The 15965-nt window shown below is 35.8% G+C and overlaps 2 protein-coding genes across 2 annotated transcripts; one reads left to right on the top strand and one right to left on the bottom strand.

Moving 5' to 3' along the window:
- The first annotated feature begins 1100 nt into the window (after positions 1 to 1100).
- LOC124167247 lies at positions 1101 to 13595 on the top strand. The gene is made up of 9 exons (XM_046545136.1): positions 1101 to 1320; positions 2983 to 3135; positions 6076 to 6206; positions 7281 to 7413; positions 9140 to 9265; positions 9580 to 9672; positions 10284 to 10439; positions 11577 to 11705; positions 12953 to 13595. Exons 1-9 carry the CDS (start codon positions 1119 to 1121, stop codon positions 13075 to 13077), a joined length of 1248 nt encoding a protein of 415 aa, XP_046401092.1. The 5' UTR covers positions 1101 to 1118; the 3' UTR covers positions 13078 to 13595.
- LOC124167255 (prostaglandin E synthase 2) lies at positions 9345 to 15940 on the bottom strand. The gene is made up of 7 exons (XM_046545143.1): positions 15611 to 15940; positions 15270 to 15479; positions 14952 to 15154; positions 14761 to 14872; positions 14569 to 14669; positions 13781 to 14019; positions 9345 to 9742 (listed from the first exon to the last, which is right to left on the bottom strand). Exons 1-7 carry the CDS (start codon positions 15929 to 15931, stop codon positions 9699 to 9701), a joined length of 1230 nt encoding a protein of 409 aa, XP_046401099.1. The 5' UTR covers positions 15932 to 15940; the 3' UTR covers positions 9345 to 9698.
- Between the last annotated feature and the right edge of the window lie 25 nt (positions 15941 to 15965).

The following is a 15965-nucleotide window of genomic DNA, read 5'->3' as shown; positions in this document are numbered from 1 at the left end:
GGGCAGTTGCCTGAAAAAAATCAAAACGGAGTTCCGGAGGGTAAAAAATTTCCCCAGTAAGGAGAAGGGTTGGGGGCTCTCGCCTCGCGAAATTGAAAAACAAATACCCTCAAACACTAGCGTTATTTGTACCTTTTGTTACATTGAGTACCTTTATGAAGTTTTGGTCCAGGAAAAAGATTTAATTTTTAAACGAAACTGCAGTTTTGGAAAATTAATTTCTCATCAAAATGGCATAAACCGTCTTTTTAATTCAACTATAAAATTAATGCGACCAATATTTGATTGCAAAACCGTTTAAAGGAACAAAATATTCCTGACAATTAGTTCATCTTAATTTTCCCTCAAAAAAATCTTTTCCGCAATAATTGTATGATTGAATTGAAAAAGATAATTTTAAATGTTTGAAGAATTAAAGGAGATCGTTTAGACTTCAAATCGTTTAAAATAATTTATCAATGTTAATGGCAAATAAATATCTGAAGCGTTGTCTTTCACGGAAATTTGATCTTCTTCCTAGACCAAAAGTGATGACGAAACACGATAATTATTAATGCAAGTTGTTTGTAAGGATAATGAAAATTTTTTATACTAGCATTATAAGCGATTTTGAGACCTAAAAGTGGTGCAAAAAAAGAAAAGAGCTCCCTCAAATTTTGGGCCTTAGCTTCAGCCACTTGATTGAACCATCAATTTTTGCGAAAAAGATCCATTTTACAGATTCATGCAGTCGCCTCTTTAGAGAGGACGTAGGAAATGGCTTGATGGAGAATACACCCTTATATAATCCACCCTTTTTCGCAAAATGAAGCCGGACATTAAAGAAACTGAGACTCCTTGCTCCAAAAAGCAGAGCATTGTGAAAATGTATCAATGCTAGGCCGTTCGGAAATATTGATCCGCAAGTTTCTCACAAATGATAAATTATTGGGTAATACAGCCAAAATGAGTTTGGTCAATTAACGTGGTCAGATGTCATGATATTTTCCTTGTTTCTGCATTGGAGTCGTCCATTTCTTTTTGATTTACGAAGTTACAAAAACCTGTTTTTACTCTCTCTTTTAATTATATTTTTGTGCAAACTGCCTTTGCAGGTAATGGAGTGTTTGAAGAAAAACATGGCGGGGATTATACCTGTCATCTTACTTCTGTTTACTATTGTAGCAGCCATCCATGACCTACCCATTGGCGATGACGACGATGGCGAATACCTCAACCGATACATAAATGTGTCCAATGGATCACTAGGGAGACATGCCGGAGCTTCCGTAAATGACTCTAATATTACATCTCTTCAGGATTATAATCGGACCTCTAAATGTAAGAACCGCTAAATTTTAGCCAAATAATTAACTCATGACCGCACATACAGCCTTTTCAAATCCTCTACTTTTCTTCGTGAAGAACACAGAAAGTGTCAGAATTACTTTTATTTTTTTCTCTTCATTGTTAAATGTTGAAAATGAGAAAGATATTAGAGGGGAAAATTTCTAGATTAAAAGCCTAGAAAAATCTTTTGAGAATCAAATTAAATATATTCATAACTTTAACCGTATTATGAACTACTTAGAGTTTGATGCAACACAATTCACAAAAATACTCAAGTACTACCCGTAACTTACCAACTCCATTAAACTAGAATAATATTTCACGCGCCCCTGAACCATATTTGATATTTTAGTGACCCCGAGAGAAAGCGAACCCCAACGGTGGAATCACTCAGCTGCCCCCGAGGCGCAAAATGCAGCTGCTCACGAAATCTTCCGATACAGCAAGCCTATCGCTGCAAAGCTTCTCGCAGCAATCGCTGCGAAAGCCTAAGATTTCAAGGAATCGCTTGCTCCTTTCATTGCGCAAAGAAGTCATAGGATTAACTCGGGGGTGGCTTTTACCACCCCAAAATTGACTACCTATCACCCACATATTTTGCAATCCCAAAATATTGTTCTCGAGTGATCAGAATTTTAAGTTCTTGTGTAAATTAGCAATTGCGAAGACGATTTGATGAAGAAAACCTCTGAAAATTCTGTCATAACCCCGTTTTTTATTTTCGTCCCCAAAAATTTCATTATTCCCCTGTACTTATAATACATTGGGAGTATTATAGGATAGCTCGTGCCACCTAATCGTCAAAGCTGAAATATAGTAACATAAAGTTCATACATTTAGGAATTACTTTGCATGGGTTAACGTACAGTGTAACCAGGCCTTTTGATAAAATACCCGCTGGTGAGAGTTGATTATATGGTGAAAGAAAAGTTACTGATCAACAGACAGCATAGGATACAAAATATTCTATTTTAGGCCGTAATCCCCAAAATACACCCGGGATACCTTGTAACAGATAGCCCAGTGGGTAGAACGCTTATCTGCTGATCGAGAGATCCCGAGTTCAAAACACGGGTGAAGCCTTCGGACACCCCAATGCGAGATGGCCCAGGAAAAGTAACTAGCACCCCTACCTTAATTAAGAGATATTCTCCCGCCTGTGGCTTAGATCGAGTTGAGCTCTACCCTCACCTAACAAAAATAACTTTTGGGTTGAATCAGTTGGTGAGTGACCCTGATGTCACGGATAATTATCGCTGGTATTTGAGGAGTGGGAGGATTTTCAAATGATCTAGTGTTTTTTTGCCTTAATGAAACATCTACAATAATAAGCCTTTTTTGCAAATACTAAAAATTTTAACAATTTCATTCATATCCCGATTAATTCCCAGGGATTCTCTGGGTAAATTAATCTGGATGAATATGTATTCATTGAATAGTCGATGACGTAATTAAGCAATTGCACAATTCGAAAGACGTGTTATTATTATAGATATTTTATTCAATACTCCAAGTGCTTTATCCAGCACGCCTATTTTTTCCTCAACAACTAGGAATTCTCAAGGGCATAAAATTACCCAATATTAGATTTCTTATAATTCATTCGCGCAAAACCACTGTTCATTTTTGAGATCGTTCGTATGTTTCTTTCAGTCTTCCCTCTCTTCACCGTGGTCCGCTTCGCCAACTCACCGTGTGTTGGAACAAACAACTTAGCGGGCATATGCTACTCACGGCGGGAATGTCAGCTGAACGGAGGAGTCGGCTTCGGGACCTGCGCTAATGGTATCGGAGTCTGCTGCGTGGGTAAGAAGGAATTTATGCTCTACATAATACTTTGAAACGTGACCCTGTTGTCCCCAATCTTATCACATTAAAGGCAATTTCTATTTATTTATTATCTTTAATGAGCTATATGTAAGGGAATTTTAAAATATCGCAAGATTTAATTTTATCTCTGAGAGCTTTAAAATGGAATTTCTAACTTAAAAGTGTGCTGAAAATAAAAATTTTCAACAAAAAAACAAACTTTCATACGCTGGAAATCGAGTTTTTCAAATTTCAAGTAAGGAAACTAAGTGTTGTGCCCTTAAGTCAAAATCCGAAATTGTTTCCTTAATTGGCGATTGCCAAGAAGAAAATGACATATACTTCGTAAATTGTGCAACTAAAATTGGTGTAACACAGCTTATTTGCTAAAACAGGGCCAATTCAGCTCATAATTCAGTTTTGAATAGAATTGTTCTTCCGAAAACGTCCAATTTGCGTACGACATTTTTTTCACCGCCGTTGAGGCTCTAGACCATCTTTCCCTAGCTAAAGCGATGCATTAATTGCAAAAAAAAATCTGAACGATGCATTGGATGGCCCATTTCCCAACAAAATATAACAAAAATTTCCTTATCACCCTGAGTCTTATGAAGGATCATCATTCCAAAATGTTTTCGCTTATTATTTGACGACGAATGAAGTTTACATTCAATAACGTAATTCTATAAAATAAGCTTTTAGCGAACAGAGGGAAGTTTTGGAGAATATCAGCATGCTTTTGGAAAGTTGCGTCAAGTTTTCAGCAATTCTGCGGGCTTGAACTTCAAGCTTATTCTCGCATCCTTGAAGCTCTTCGGAAACTGATATTCTAAAAGATGGGCGGTATCCAAGGCTCGAGCATATGAATTCGGTGAACCTAGCATAAAACATACGTGGGGTGGCAAGATATAACGCATCTTTTAAAACCGTGAATCCACCATTCATGCTTAAAAATGAGTCAGTCGAGATCTGAAACCGAGCACTCGTGTCCTGCGAAGCTCGTCTACTTTTACGCGCAGCAATAGGGCTATTCCAATAGGGTGGTTTCCTATTATTTTTTTATTGCCTAAGTCGAAAGATTATTTCTACTGGAGTACGCATTTTACGCTCTTAGAATTTTTGATGACGATATATCTACTTATCGCGATTAAATGAAAAGTGAAAATTTTCAAGCGCGCGAAAACGCGACGGCTAAGTATGAATCCTGGGAAAAGCCCGTGTGGCGTCTTTCTGGTTCCCGCTGTCGCCGTGTGAGGTGACCTTGGGGCGAGGCTTTAAGCGCAGCTACGATGCTGGCTGCTAGCAGGTAACAAAGTACCCAGCCAGCAGGAGGCGCATGGCTTAAATAAGGATTACTATTACCCTATCAAGTGATGGAAACTTCCCGAACTTGGGCAATTTTAATAGGTGATTATTAAGAGATGTTTCCCTGAGCTCTGTGCCTCATGCATGCCTTGGTAATCTCAGATGATGTAAAACTCCTGACTACTCGAATAGCATCTAGGTCCCTGTGAGGCCACGTGGAGTGGCATCGCATGGGCACCAATCTGGCCTTTTTCGAATGAGGTTAAAATTGACCGTTAACATTCGTCTAAACTGAGATTTATAAAACCAAATAATTTGTAAATCATGAATACACTCTATCCTTTACATTTAAATGCGATGTATCATATGCGGCGATCGGGGGCGCCGACTAGAGGTATGCACAGAAATACCTAGGTAAAATGATTTCGAATATTTTCGGGGGAAAGAAAGAGGAATATCATTGTAATCGAGATTTTCCCATGGATGCAAATTCGATCGGGAGCTCTTTTCCACTTACCCAAATCTGCGGCAGAATCGGGAGTTGTCGTAAAAAATTCCCATAATTTTGTCACTCTGGCTGCCTTCACCCATGGGATGTTTGAGTCCATAGGCGGACTTAAGCGGTAGTAGGGAGGGAACGGCAGAACGTCCCTCCCCCCCAAGACGCTCAACAATTAGACAAAAAATTTTATATCGTTATCATTACATTTGTTTTGTTTTTGTGTATTACCGAGCCTCAATCATTTAATTTCATATAAATATCTTTCATGTTAAAATAAAGAGAATATTTCGTACAGTAATTGTTGGATCTTGTTTTATAATCTCAAATATGAGAGGATCGCTTGCCTTGTGTCCCCCGGAAAAAAAATCATGGATCCGCCCCTGTTTTAGTGGCCCATCGAAGTTCAGGTTCTAAGACTTCATAGATTGCAGGGGTTTATGGAAATAAAATGCACGCCCAACGAAGCATCAATTCTCCCCGTCCAAGTAATTGACAAGAGGTTGAGATCCCCGTGTACACTACGCATCGCCGGCTGTCAATGTAGGTCCACATACACAGAAGATCCGGAGTTGGCATCATTTCCAATTGTTTTCAGGGGAAGGGTGCAGAAAGTAAAGTTTACCGTCATTTTTTTCCAAATCATTTTCAGCTCCCTCGCCTAACAATAAGTGCAAAATATCATCCTTATAGCTCTTCTGGAAGTAATAGGAAATTTGTATAAATCATCAAGTGAGTCAGTCATGCAAGTAGCTTTCTATGTTATGGACAAGCTGAATTAGTTTCTGAGGTCAGATTTTCTCGTCCCTTCAAAAAAGCCCCAACAGCAGTCCACTATATTTGCTATATTTATTGCTAACCTCTTCAATCTACATTAATTCCTTGCTCATCTTGCAACAACATGCATCAAATCACATCCATATACCGAACCCCCTTACAACGAAGTTGCCACTTTCCCCATCTCATCCAATTCCTTTTTTGGAGGTTTCATTGTACTTTTTGTACTGATATTCCCAAGATCCAAAACTCTAACAGTTACTTTTTTACAATCAATATTCAAAGATTTAAATATAGGATTTATGTAAAAACACATCATTTGACAAAAAATATTTTCACAATATTTTTTCTTCTAGTTGCACTGTCATGTGGGACCACTTCAAACTTCAACTGCACTTATTTCACTAACCTAGGATATCCAGGATCTTATACCGGGGGAGATCGCTGCACAATTTCCATAAATAAATGCAATACTAACGTCTGTCAGGTAATGAAATTAACATATCATACATGTACTATAATTTTATCAAAAGAGGGTACCAACTGTGTGTTGAATGAAAGCACTCCCTGCCATTCAACCTCTTCATAAAATAGAACTGCAATACTCCTCTCACGATGCATCCTCATGTTCAGAAAACACCAAGGGAATAATCCGAGGAGATAGCTAATCCATTCAACGTCAATGTCTTACAAACTTTTACATTGGTTTCAGTGTCATGTTTCCCTGCATCTTTGGCACACATTACATTTAAAAACTAGTTTTGAGGTAGAGAAGGGTAAGAAAGGGAGAATGGTGGAAATAAGGAAAGGGAGTGTTAGAGGGAATTGCCTGAGGAAGTTATAAATATACAATATGTAAACCCATCAATGAGAATAATCGAGGCTCTACATAAAGTGCTGTATTCTCATCAAACTTTTACCTCCCAAAGATAACTTTCCATTAAGTTTAGAGGTAATGACTATCTCTTCTCAAATGGGAGAGTCGATCATGAAAAATAAAGTTGTTACATAAACAACTTAAAATTAATAATTACTCGCTCTAGTGCTTTCCAATATGATTCTCATATGATCATAAATGAATGAAATTTATAACTTGAAGAAATAGCGCACAATAGCTACCCTGTAAAATTTCAAATTGGATTACTTTTAGAAGAATAAATTATTTCATTATTAGAATGAAACTCATCCACCTCTTAGAAGTATCAACTATAATTTTTAATTCATTGTTTCAATGTTATAAATGTCACATACCTGGTCCAATCCATCAATCGCAAAATCTTTAACTTCCAGCTGAAACATTATAGTTTGTTGCCAAACAGTTATTTAAAGTAATTAAATTTCTTAATGAGAGCCTTGTAAATATTGAAGTGATTTAAACATTATGATTCAAAGTGTTCTCTTCCCATTATATTTGGGATGATTAAATTTAAAAAATAACAAAATTGCATTCCCCTGGGAACTATACTGCACTGTTCATGACCCAAATGACTTCATTGATTATAAAATATGTTTTATTTGCCCATTCAAACTGTATTTTTACTATTATCAAATTATATTTTAGGTTCGATTGGATTTTAGGAATTTTAACATACTAGGACCAGATGCAAATGGAAACTGTGTCAATGACTTTTTCCAAGTGTCAGGAGGTGCCTCACCAATACCAAGGATATGTGGCACTAACACAGGGGAGCACAGTAAGAAATCTCTAATTTACTATTATACCACTTATAAAATTCTATAATCTTTAACTTTATTCAGGGGGAAACTACATTCCAATAGCATATTACATAATCCTTTACGATACAGGCATGCAGTAAGGAGGGTGCTGTATGGGCTAAAGCACCCCCCATATTGGTTCTGCTATCTCAAAAATATTGTGTGTGACCAACAAACTAAATAAAAAGTTAGTTAGCATATGATAGTTTTTATAAAAAATACTTCTTTCTTGGGAATGCGTATTTTTATAATAAGGTAGAGCTCTCCATAATGTGGTCTATTTACAGAGGATGGTCGAAGTGTATTAGACTTAACACTTTGAGTGCCGGCTGCTAAATTTAAGGCCCTACTGAAAAATCCAGCCATTTTTTACTATATTCGTACATTTTTTAAAACATTAGCATCAGAAATATATTTATACCGATGTGCATTTCAATAAAAATGGACTTTGCTCTTCTTTATGAATGAGTTGAATAACATTTATTGCTAATTTTTAAATATATAATTTAACAATGAAAACCTACTGTTTTTGAAAAATAAAAAAGTTGCAACATATGACGTATTGCCATAGCATGCATAATAATAATTTTTTTAATACGCTCAATTTGAACTATTTAAAGCTTGTAAATCATAAAAAAGCATTGTTCCAAGCAAAACTTTATAAATCCTGGATGATAAAAAGGGTCAATGCACCCTCAACGATCGGTCTATTGGCCCAAAGAATTTTCACACTAAGTGGCCCTAGATGAGGATGCCGGTAGCTACAGAGGACTATTCGTCCTCAAGACATAAATTGAACTCTTTTTCTATCGAGCAGTTGATTTTTGAAAAAACAAAACCCCTAAGCAGTAAACTGGAAAAGTACCACGGGCGAAATATTACGGCTTCACGCATACAAAGCCAATTAAATGGAAAGACGTAATATTACGTCCATGGCAATCCTCAGAAGGATTAGCAGGACGTAATATTACGTCCATGGCACGCAAAGTGTTAACTCCCTTCCCTGAAATAAATTTCTGCTAAGTACCTGTTAAGGTAAAGCTTTCATTACAAGCTCCCTAGAAAACATGCCGTAACTTTCACTCACATATTGTGTACAAAAACATTCTTTCACATCCCTGAAGCTAAGTCCATTTCACACAATATTTGATCCAGCACAAGACAATTATATCCTAGTTCTCCAAAGTAAAATATTCTACATCACTATTTCTCACAAATATTTGCTGGTACATAGTTTCAAGAAGTTACGCTAACTAAACAGAAAACATAGTTGAATTTTGAGCAATAAATATTTAATTACCAATATTAGAGCAGTCAACTAATGGAGATTTTACAGTCTATCATTTTCTATATGCACACTTAAGAGCTTAATTCCCCCCACCAATTTGCCCCATGTACATAAACTACAATTTTCTTTCAAATAAATGTTTTAGCATCTTCAAGAGAATATCTTTCATTTTTCACTGCACATTCTGTAGCCCAATAAACTAATTGTTTTCTAAAATTCTTTCCATTGTCATTATTAGTAATGCTTATGATATGCATCATCAAGAAAACACTTATAATAATTTCAATCAAACGCATGCAAGTTTCACTAAGAGCGACAACAAAAGATATGAAATAGACCCAAACAACTGCCATAAAGAAACAAACAAGATATGCTGTAACACATTTTAATCTGACAACTTTTTTCACCTTTTACAGTGTACGTGGACTTTCCTGCTGGGACCAACCCAATCACCTTATCAGTGACAGCAAATAATCAAGTATCTACTGGTAGGACGTGGAGCATTAAAGTGACCCAAATAACATGCGACAGCGCACTTCTAGGTAAATCACTTTAGCCAGAGATCATTTGTTATAAACAAAACGAGAAAACCTATGCTGAGTCTACCCTAATTTTAAAAAATTTAAACATGAATCTAATACCAAAATAAATGCCAGAAGACAATGGAGTATATATGAAATTAGAAAAACTGCACATTATTTAAAATTTAATAAATAAAAAAACTTTTGCATAGTAATATTATATCTAAAAAGAAAATATGTCCCACGTATTGTGCAGTTGGCCAATCTTCTAATTTAAAACATCTGTCATGTATGTAGTCAGTAAATTTTAGTGACCTACTTCTTTTTACATTTAGCTCCACCGGGATGCTTAATGTACTTCACATCCACCACTGGACAAATAAAGAGCTTCAACTATGGCACGACAGCAAATACAGCAACTGGAGTTAGTGAGTTATAACAGCATTCATCTCCATTAAATAGCTTGACCTCTATACAGCAAATTATAGCTGTAAGCTCCTGCAATTATAGCCAATATGAACATTATTTCTCATAAAAGACTGCAAAAAAATTCATGTTTGATAGGCTCAAAGAAATTTTGAAAAATGTTATATAAAAATATATAAATTTAAGTAACATTTAAAGAGATACAAAAAACTCATGCCATATTTCATCTAAATTTTTGGCGGAATATCGCCGAAATATGCATGAGTCCGAAAGAGAACTTCAGCAGTGCATGCAAATTTTTGATCACATTGTACACGAATATACGTGGCTGGACAGTTTTTGTGAGAAATCTAGTCACCTATTCATTCATCAAATCCGTAAATTACTAAAGTTATACAAATAATACCCCATTAGCTAAAATTATAATTATAAAAATTAAAATTAAATTTAAGAAAAATTATTTTGCATATGCCACCAAAAGTAATGCAAAATAAAATTGAGTGCATGGAATTTAAAATTTTGCACTGTTTAGTGAGCCTTAAGGTAGTCTTTACTCTATAATAATACAATGCAATCCGAATCAAATTTCCAACAATTTTATTTATCCCCACAGCTTTGGCAGGTACTCGTGAGATGGTGAACCTAAATTACGGTGTTTGTGTTCAAATGGCAGCTGGTTACTGTAGTATTACATGGAGTCAGAATCCAACTGATCCTTATTCATTCACCGTTACCGGAGATACAGATGGCTTGGATACAACTATACTCGGTATGAATTCTTTCTTGTTTCAAAAAATTTTTACCAAGAACTATTAACAGAATGGGAGCCTACATTCGGTATGTCTATATCCAATGAACCAAAACCATAATGTTTGGGAGAAAGGGTTGAAATCAAAACTATTTTTCATTTAAAATGGCTAAATTATACCATTTTTTTAAGGTGAGCCAGTAGAGCAACTATACTGATACAATATTTCCCTGTTGTTTTTTCACCACAATGCCAAATTCACACTAATTCCAGTATAAAATTGGAAGTAGTTTTGCAGACTATCATTTGTAGCTTTTGTCATTACCTTTGACTGCATATCTTTGAAGTACTGACTTGAAAATAATACGCCACAATTGATGCCATATTCACTTAATTCTAGGATCATTATTTCTTGGCTTCACAGTTTCCTTATCCCCAACAAAGCAGGCTCTTTGCAAGAATTTCCATTATTATCATTATCTAAAAGTATGTATATATAAGATTTCCTCTTTTGAGTAAACATTCCATAAAACCCCCTGAAGAGATCCCATATCCAGAAATTTCCCAAAACAGGAGATTGGATAGTCCTTTGGGAAGTGAGTTACTAAATTTAAGGTCTATTCCAATGGACTGAGTGATAGGAGGAACTTCAATAGGACCCAGGCACTTTAGACCTGCCTTCATTCATTGCACTATCCCATGTTTTATCTGCCTGTTGCTTGTGGATAGAAAGAAGAGCACCATGGTTAACGTAAGAAAGGTAACCTATTGCACTACAGTCTAGGTGCAAAATTGCCTAAGTTCAGTGATCATACATGTATAGGTGGCTTGGTCATTGCCCCTCACAGAAGGTCTAAATTTTAAGATGAGATCCCCATATTAACAATAGAATCAGAGAGAACATAAGTAACTTGACAACCAACCTTACAAACTTTAGTCAATACAAGAAATTTTGCATATTCTAAAACACCAAAATATACCTGTAACACAACCTGTTAGTTTGACTGCTTGGAGGAAACCTTATGTCTTGTTCTCCCCTCATTAAAATAAGTAAAAATGATAATGAGCAGTGGTAAAGGGAAAAGTACATTCATGTAACAAACAAAATGTATGATCAAAACCATGATTAACTTGAGATGACAACAATTTTTCTTCTAGGGACACCTGCTGCAGCACTTTCAGGAGCAGTATGCAATACTGATTATATTGTGATACCTCATCCATCACAGGGAGGAGCACCACTGAACACAGATAGATTTTGTGGAAATGCACTCGTCCCAACAACAAGTAAGTAATTAATACAGCACCATACCCAATTGCTACATTCACAAAAAGTAAATTGGCCTAAAAAATAACAATCAGGATAGAGCTACAACAGTCGGCAAAAATAATTTTTCAAGAGAACTATCCAAATTTTTTTTCTCCGAACATTCAAAATATTTTAAAAATACAACATACCTAAATCTGATATGGCTTTTACCACTAAATCAAGCAAAAAGACCAACTAAACGACAGTCTATGAATATTTTTCATAAAAATTGGTACTCTTCCTGGACCACTCTGGATCTCCATAAGCATCAGCAGTAGACAGCCTAAGAACAAAATAGCCACAGCAGTTTTTTTGTCACCCACTTATTTAATTATGGGCATTTATCTGGCACGCTGGAATATTAACTACAAATGGTTATTTCTAAACTTTAATATAAAGCTCCACTATTGACCATGGTTTTCACGTACTATGTCATTTTCAAGGTCTGTGTGCAGAGATTACCATTTGTAGTTTATATTTTTCATGGATGTATCACATTTCCACCACATCAAGCCAGAAAATACTTCATATGGCATGCTGACCTTTGTAATGCCAATATCCTTCACAATTGATGCCTCTCATGTGAAACTATTGTCACTCTGACAGATGGAATAATTTAAGTACATATATGTACTAGGACTAGCCACGGTGATATCTTTACAGAGTCACCCACAATGCAAAAATTGTGCGAAAAATCCACAGAGAAAAAAATCATTTGTCTTGACCGGTATTCAAACCCAGATTAAGTGTGATTTCTGGTTGAATGCTTTAGCCAGTTAAGCTACTGAGGCATCATTTTTTAGTGTGGAAATCGGGGGATCCGGGTTCAAATCCCAGTCAAGGTGAATGATTTTTCACACAACTGACAGATGTATTTAAAAGAATTTTGTCAAAATTTGTAGCTTTGATGCAAGACCTCCAACAGAATTCATTAAATGATTTGGAAAAACCCAGTACGTGTAATATTACTGGAATTGGTCAATTTTACAATTGGGGAAAAATATGGTAAAGATGGATTATATATTCTCTATGCCTTGCTTTCCTTATAGCTCATTATATTATTAATAAATTGTCTTTTCACAAAACCTCAAAATTGTCTGCTGCACCAAAATGATTTTCTCCATACTAATAAATTTTACGTGTCGTAAATGGACACCAAGGTTGTAACCAACTTTTTAACTATACCACCTAGGTTGAGCTAATGGACCTTTCATTTTTCTTCTAGCATCTTCTAAGCCATTTGTTCTGACAGTTGTAACTAATGCCGATGAACTCGCAGCAGGTGGAAATCCACCAGATTCTGGCAACCGAGGATTCTGTCTGAACTTTAGGCAGATGGTGTGTACATGATTAATGATCATGTGGACTAATATACCCCTCTGACTCATTCTGTGATATTAAATTGATGTGGCTATGGTGTAATGTGGTTAAAATATTTAATAAAAAAAGGCATAAAAAATATCACCTTTAATTTTTTTAACACAGACATCAACTAACAAATGCGTGTTGACAAAATGACTGAAGAATATAAAGCCAAGCAGAAACTACAGTGAAACCTCGATTTTACATTCACCCTTTATACATTTTCCCTGATTTTGCACAGTTTTTATCAGGTCCCAAACAATACCGCCTTTAAATAATGATACTGTATTTTACAATTTACTCAATTTTGCACTTTTTGTAAGTGGTCCATCCAAAAGTGTAAAATAGAGGTTTCACTGTATGTATAGACAATGGTAACCCAATCAAACAAAAATGCATTCATGAAAACCAGGTCAGCTTGGTAACACTGGGTAGGCTCAAATGCAATTCACATGATTCAAAATAGCATTCATACCTAACGGTGATTAAAAATTACCAATTAGATAGGGTAGCAGCAAAAGTTCATGTATAAAGGTAAAAACTAATGGAAAAACAAATGGATAGGGTACTTTAGATTTTAACAGCATACCTTATAGAGCATGATTTTATGAGCAACAGTGCCATATATGTATGGCCAAATATCAAAACTACTCAATGCTATCTTCAACTAGACATTATGGCATCATTCTACCTGAATGATTCTCCACTACTTCTTGCATTCTTCCATACCAAGACCCAATTTTGGTGTTTCTAAGAAGGTCTTCAAAGGCAGCACACCCCCTTATGCTACTAAGAACTCCATAAACTGCCAGGTCAGCAAGGTTAGGACTATCACCACCCATAAACCGAGAACCCTTCTTGTTCAGTTGTCGTACCCAATGATTGCATTCATCATATAAGGAAATTCGTACATCATCCTTCAAATTATGCCTGTAAATAATAAAAGTGAAAACTTTTTCACAGTTGTATCAATGTCAATACTACCTCATGTTTAACATAAAAAGTTTTCTCTGAGAATTACTTTGTATCAAAACTGGAATGAAAGAGATACATTACCAATGAATGTTGCTTTTAATATGCATCTCCAATCAACATTTTATGCCACCATAAATGTACATTTAACATGCATTGGCATGTATAGGGTGTAGAATCACATTTTTACTCATTATGTTCAAAATATGTTACTTGACAAAAATTTTACATCTGATTTCAATATTTCACACAAAAAACATATCACAGACAGGGTATCTCTCAGTGGAATCACCCAGAAGGATTAAAATTATAAGAAGGAAAAATTAATTTCACATTCAAACATGAATCCCCAACTCAATTTTGCACTTTCAGATTTGAAAGGTGGTAAAATGGAGGAATTAACTGTTTGGATTCAGCACTCCACATGAGATTAGTAGATATGAGTAAGCATCTGGATCAAAGAATGTTTTATACCAGATGTTCTCATGGGAATCATTTTTGACGTACCTCTTTTTCAGTCTCTTCCCAATTATCCACATAGCAAGTGCTCCAACATAAACTATTAAATAGCATTCCCATGATGAAAAAAGCCTTTCCCACTCTCCAACCTATGGGAGAAAAATGCACTCACATTATGTATTTCACCAAGTCAAATTTAGGCACTTAACGCCAATGGACCTTACTGAAATATTCATATACCTGTGAAAACCATTTAAATGACTGTAATGACTCCCCCAATGTCCGATAAACATTGGGGGAAAGTGTATGCACCAGAACATCGTCGGCCCATTTGCGCCACTTTCTTTCCTCTCTGCAAAGAAAAGTTTACCTTATAGAGAAGTAGTTAAAAGTGAATTTATAAATCATTTATATAAGAGAAATTACATTACCCTAAACTCTCATTCGTTCTACCAGGAGGCAAAGATTCTTGAAACATTAAGAAATATCGGTTCATCACTTCCGTTTTTACTTTCCCATCCGGTTCAGAAAATGAAACAGGCGGATAAAAATTCAAGATATCTGTAAGATTCTGATGCTGGTCATTTAAGTACGTCGTCAGGGCTGATATGATTACAGAACTATCATTCATTTGCTTAAGGAAAAGAAAAAATAAATTAGAGTTTAGAGTGCGATCTGATTTCTATAAGGCATTTAACATTCCTCATGAATTGGTATATCTGCAGTCACAATTAACTAGTTTAAATTACCTGGTAGCCGTTTTCAACCTTTGCCAACAAAATAGGTACTTTTTTGTACTCTGACCATTTCATTTGCTGCCTTAGAACTGGATTAACTTCAATGACACTGTATGAAAATCCATAATAGTCCAAAAATGCCCTAACTTTACAGCAAAAAGGGCAAGTAGGATACTGATAAAGAACCAAGTCTAAACCCGTATGGTCAACTGGAGTAGTAACCTTAAAAAGAATGATAAAGTTGTCAATTCCACTAGTGAAGGTAATATGAAAGTAAAAATTGGGCACTGGGTAGACGGTTAGAGTGCAAGTGCAATTTTTTTATATGGTTGATGAGTCATTACCAAGCTTACCTTCCTCGCAGGAGTAAACTCCGGTAATTTGTCAATAATCAGCCGCTTACTGTTCCAACCTTCGTTTAATATTGTCTTCTGAGGAGACGGAATATTGTAATAAGCATAGCCAGCACCGGCTGCAATTCCTAACCCCACACTTCCCATCGCAAACTTCCAGCTCACTTTACGTTCACGCCCACCGGGAGGAGGTTTAGAAGAAAACAAGACATTTTTATTCACCCTCACACACCGACGGCGAACTTCACCTTCTAATACATTCACATTTAAATTCAAAATTCTTCCTTTTAGTAACGTTTTGCACATATTTACAGTCGCCATTTCGCTTTGCAATTGTTTTCAGTAGTGCGCGGCA

This window comes from Ischnura elegans, chromosome 1 (genome assembly GCF_921293095.1).
Source record: "Ischnura elegans chromosome 1, ioIscEleg1.1, whole genome shotgun sequence".
NCBI lineage: Eukaryota > Metazoa > Arthropoda > Insecta > Odonata > Coenagrionidae > Ischnura > Ischnura elegans.
Note: the sequence above shows the minus strand (reverse complement) of the source record. Positions and strands in the feature narration are given on the sequence as shown.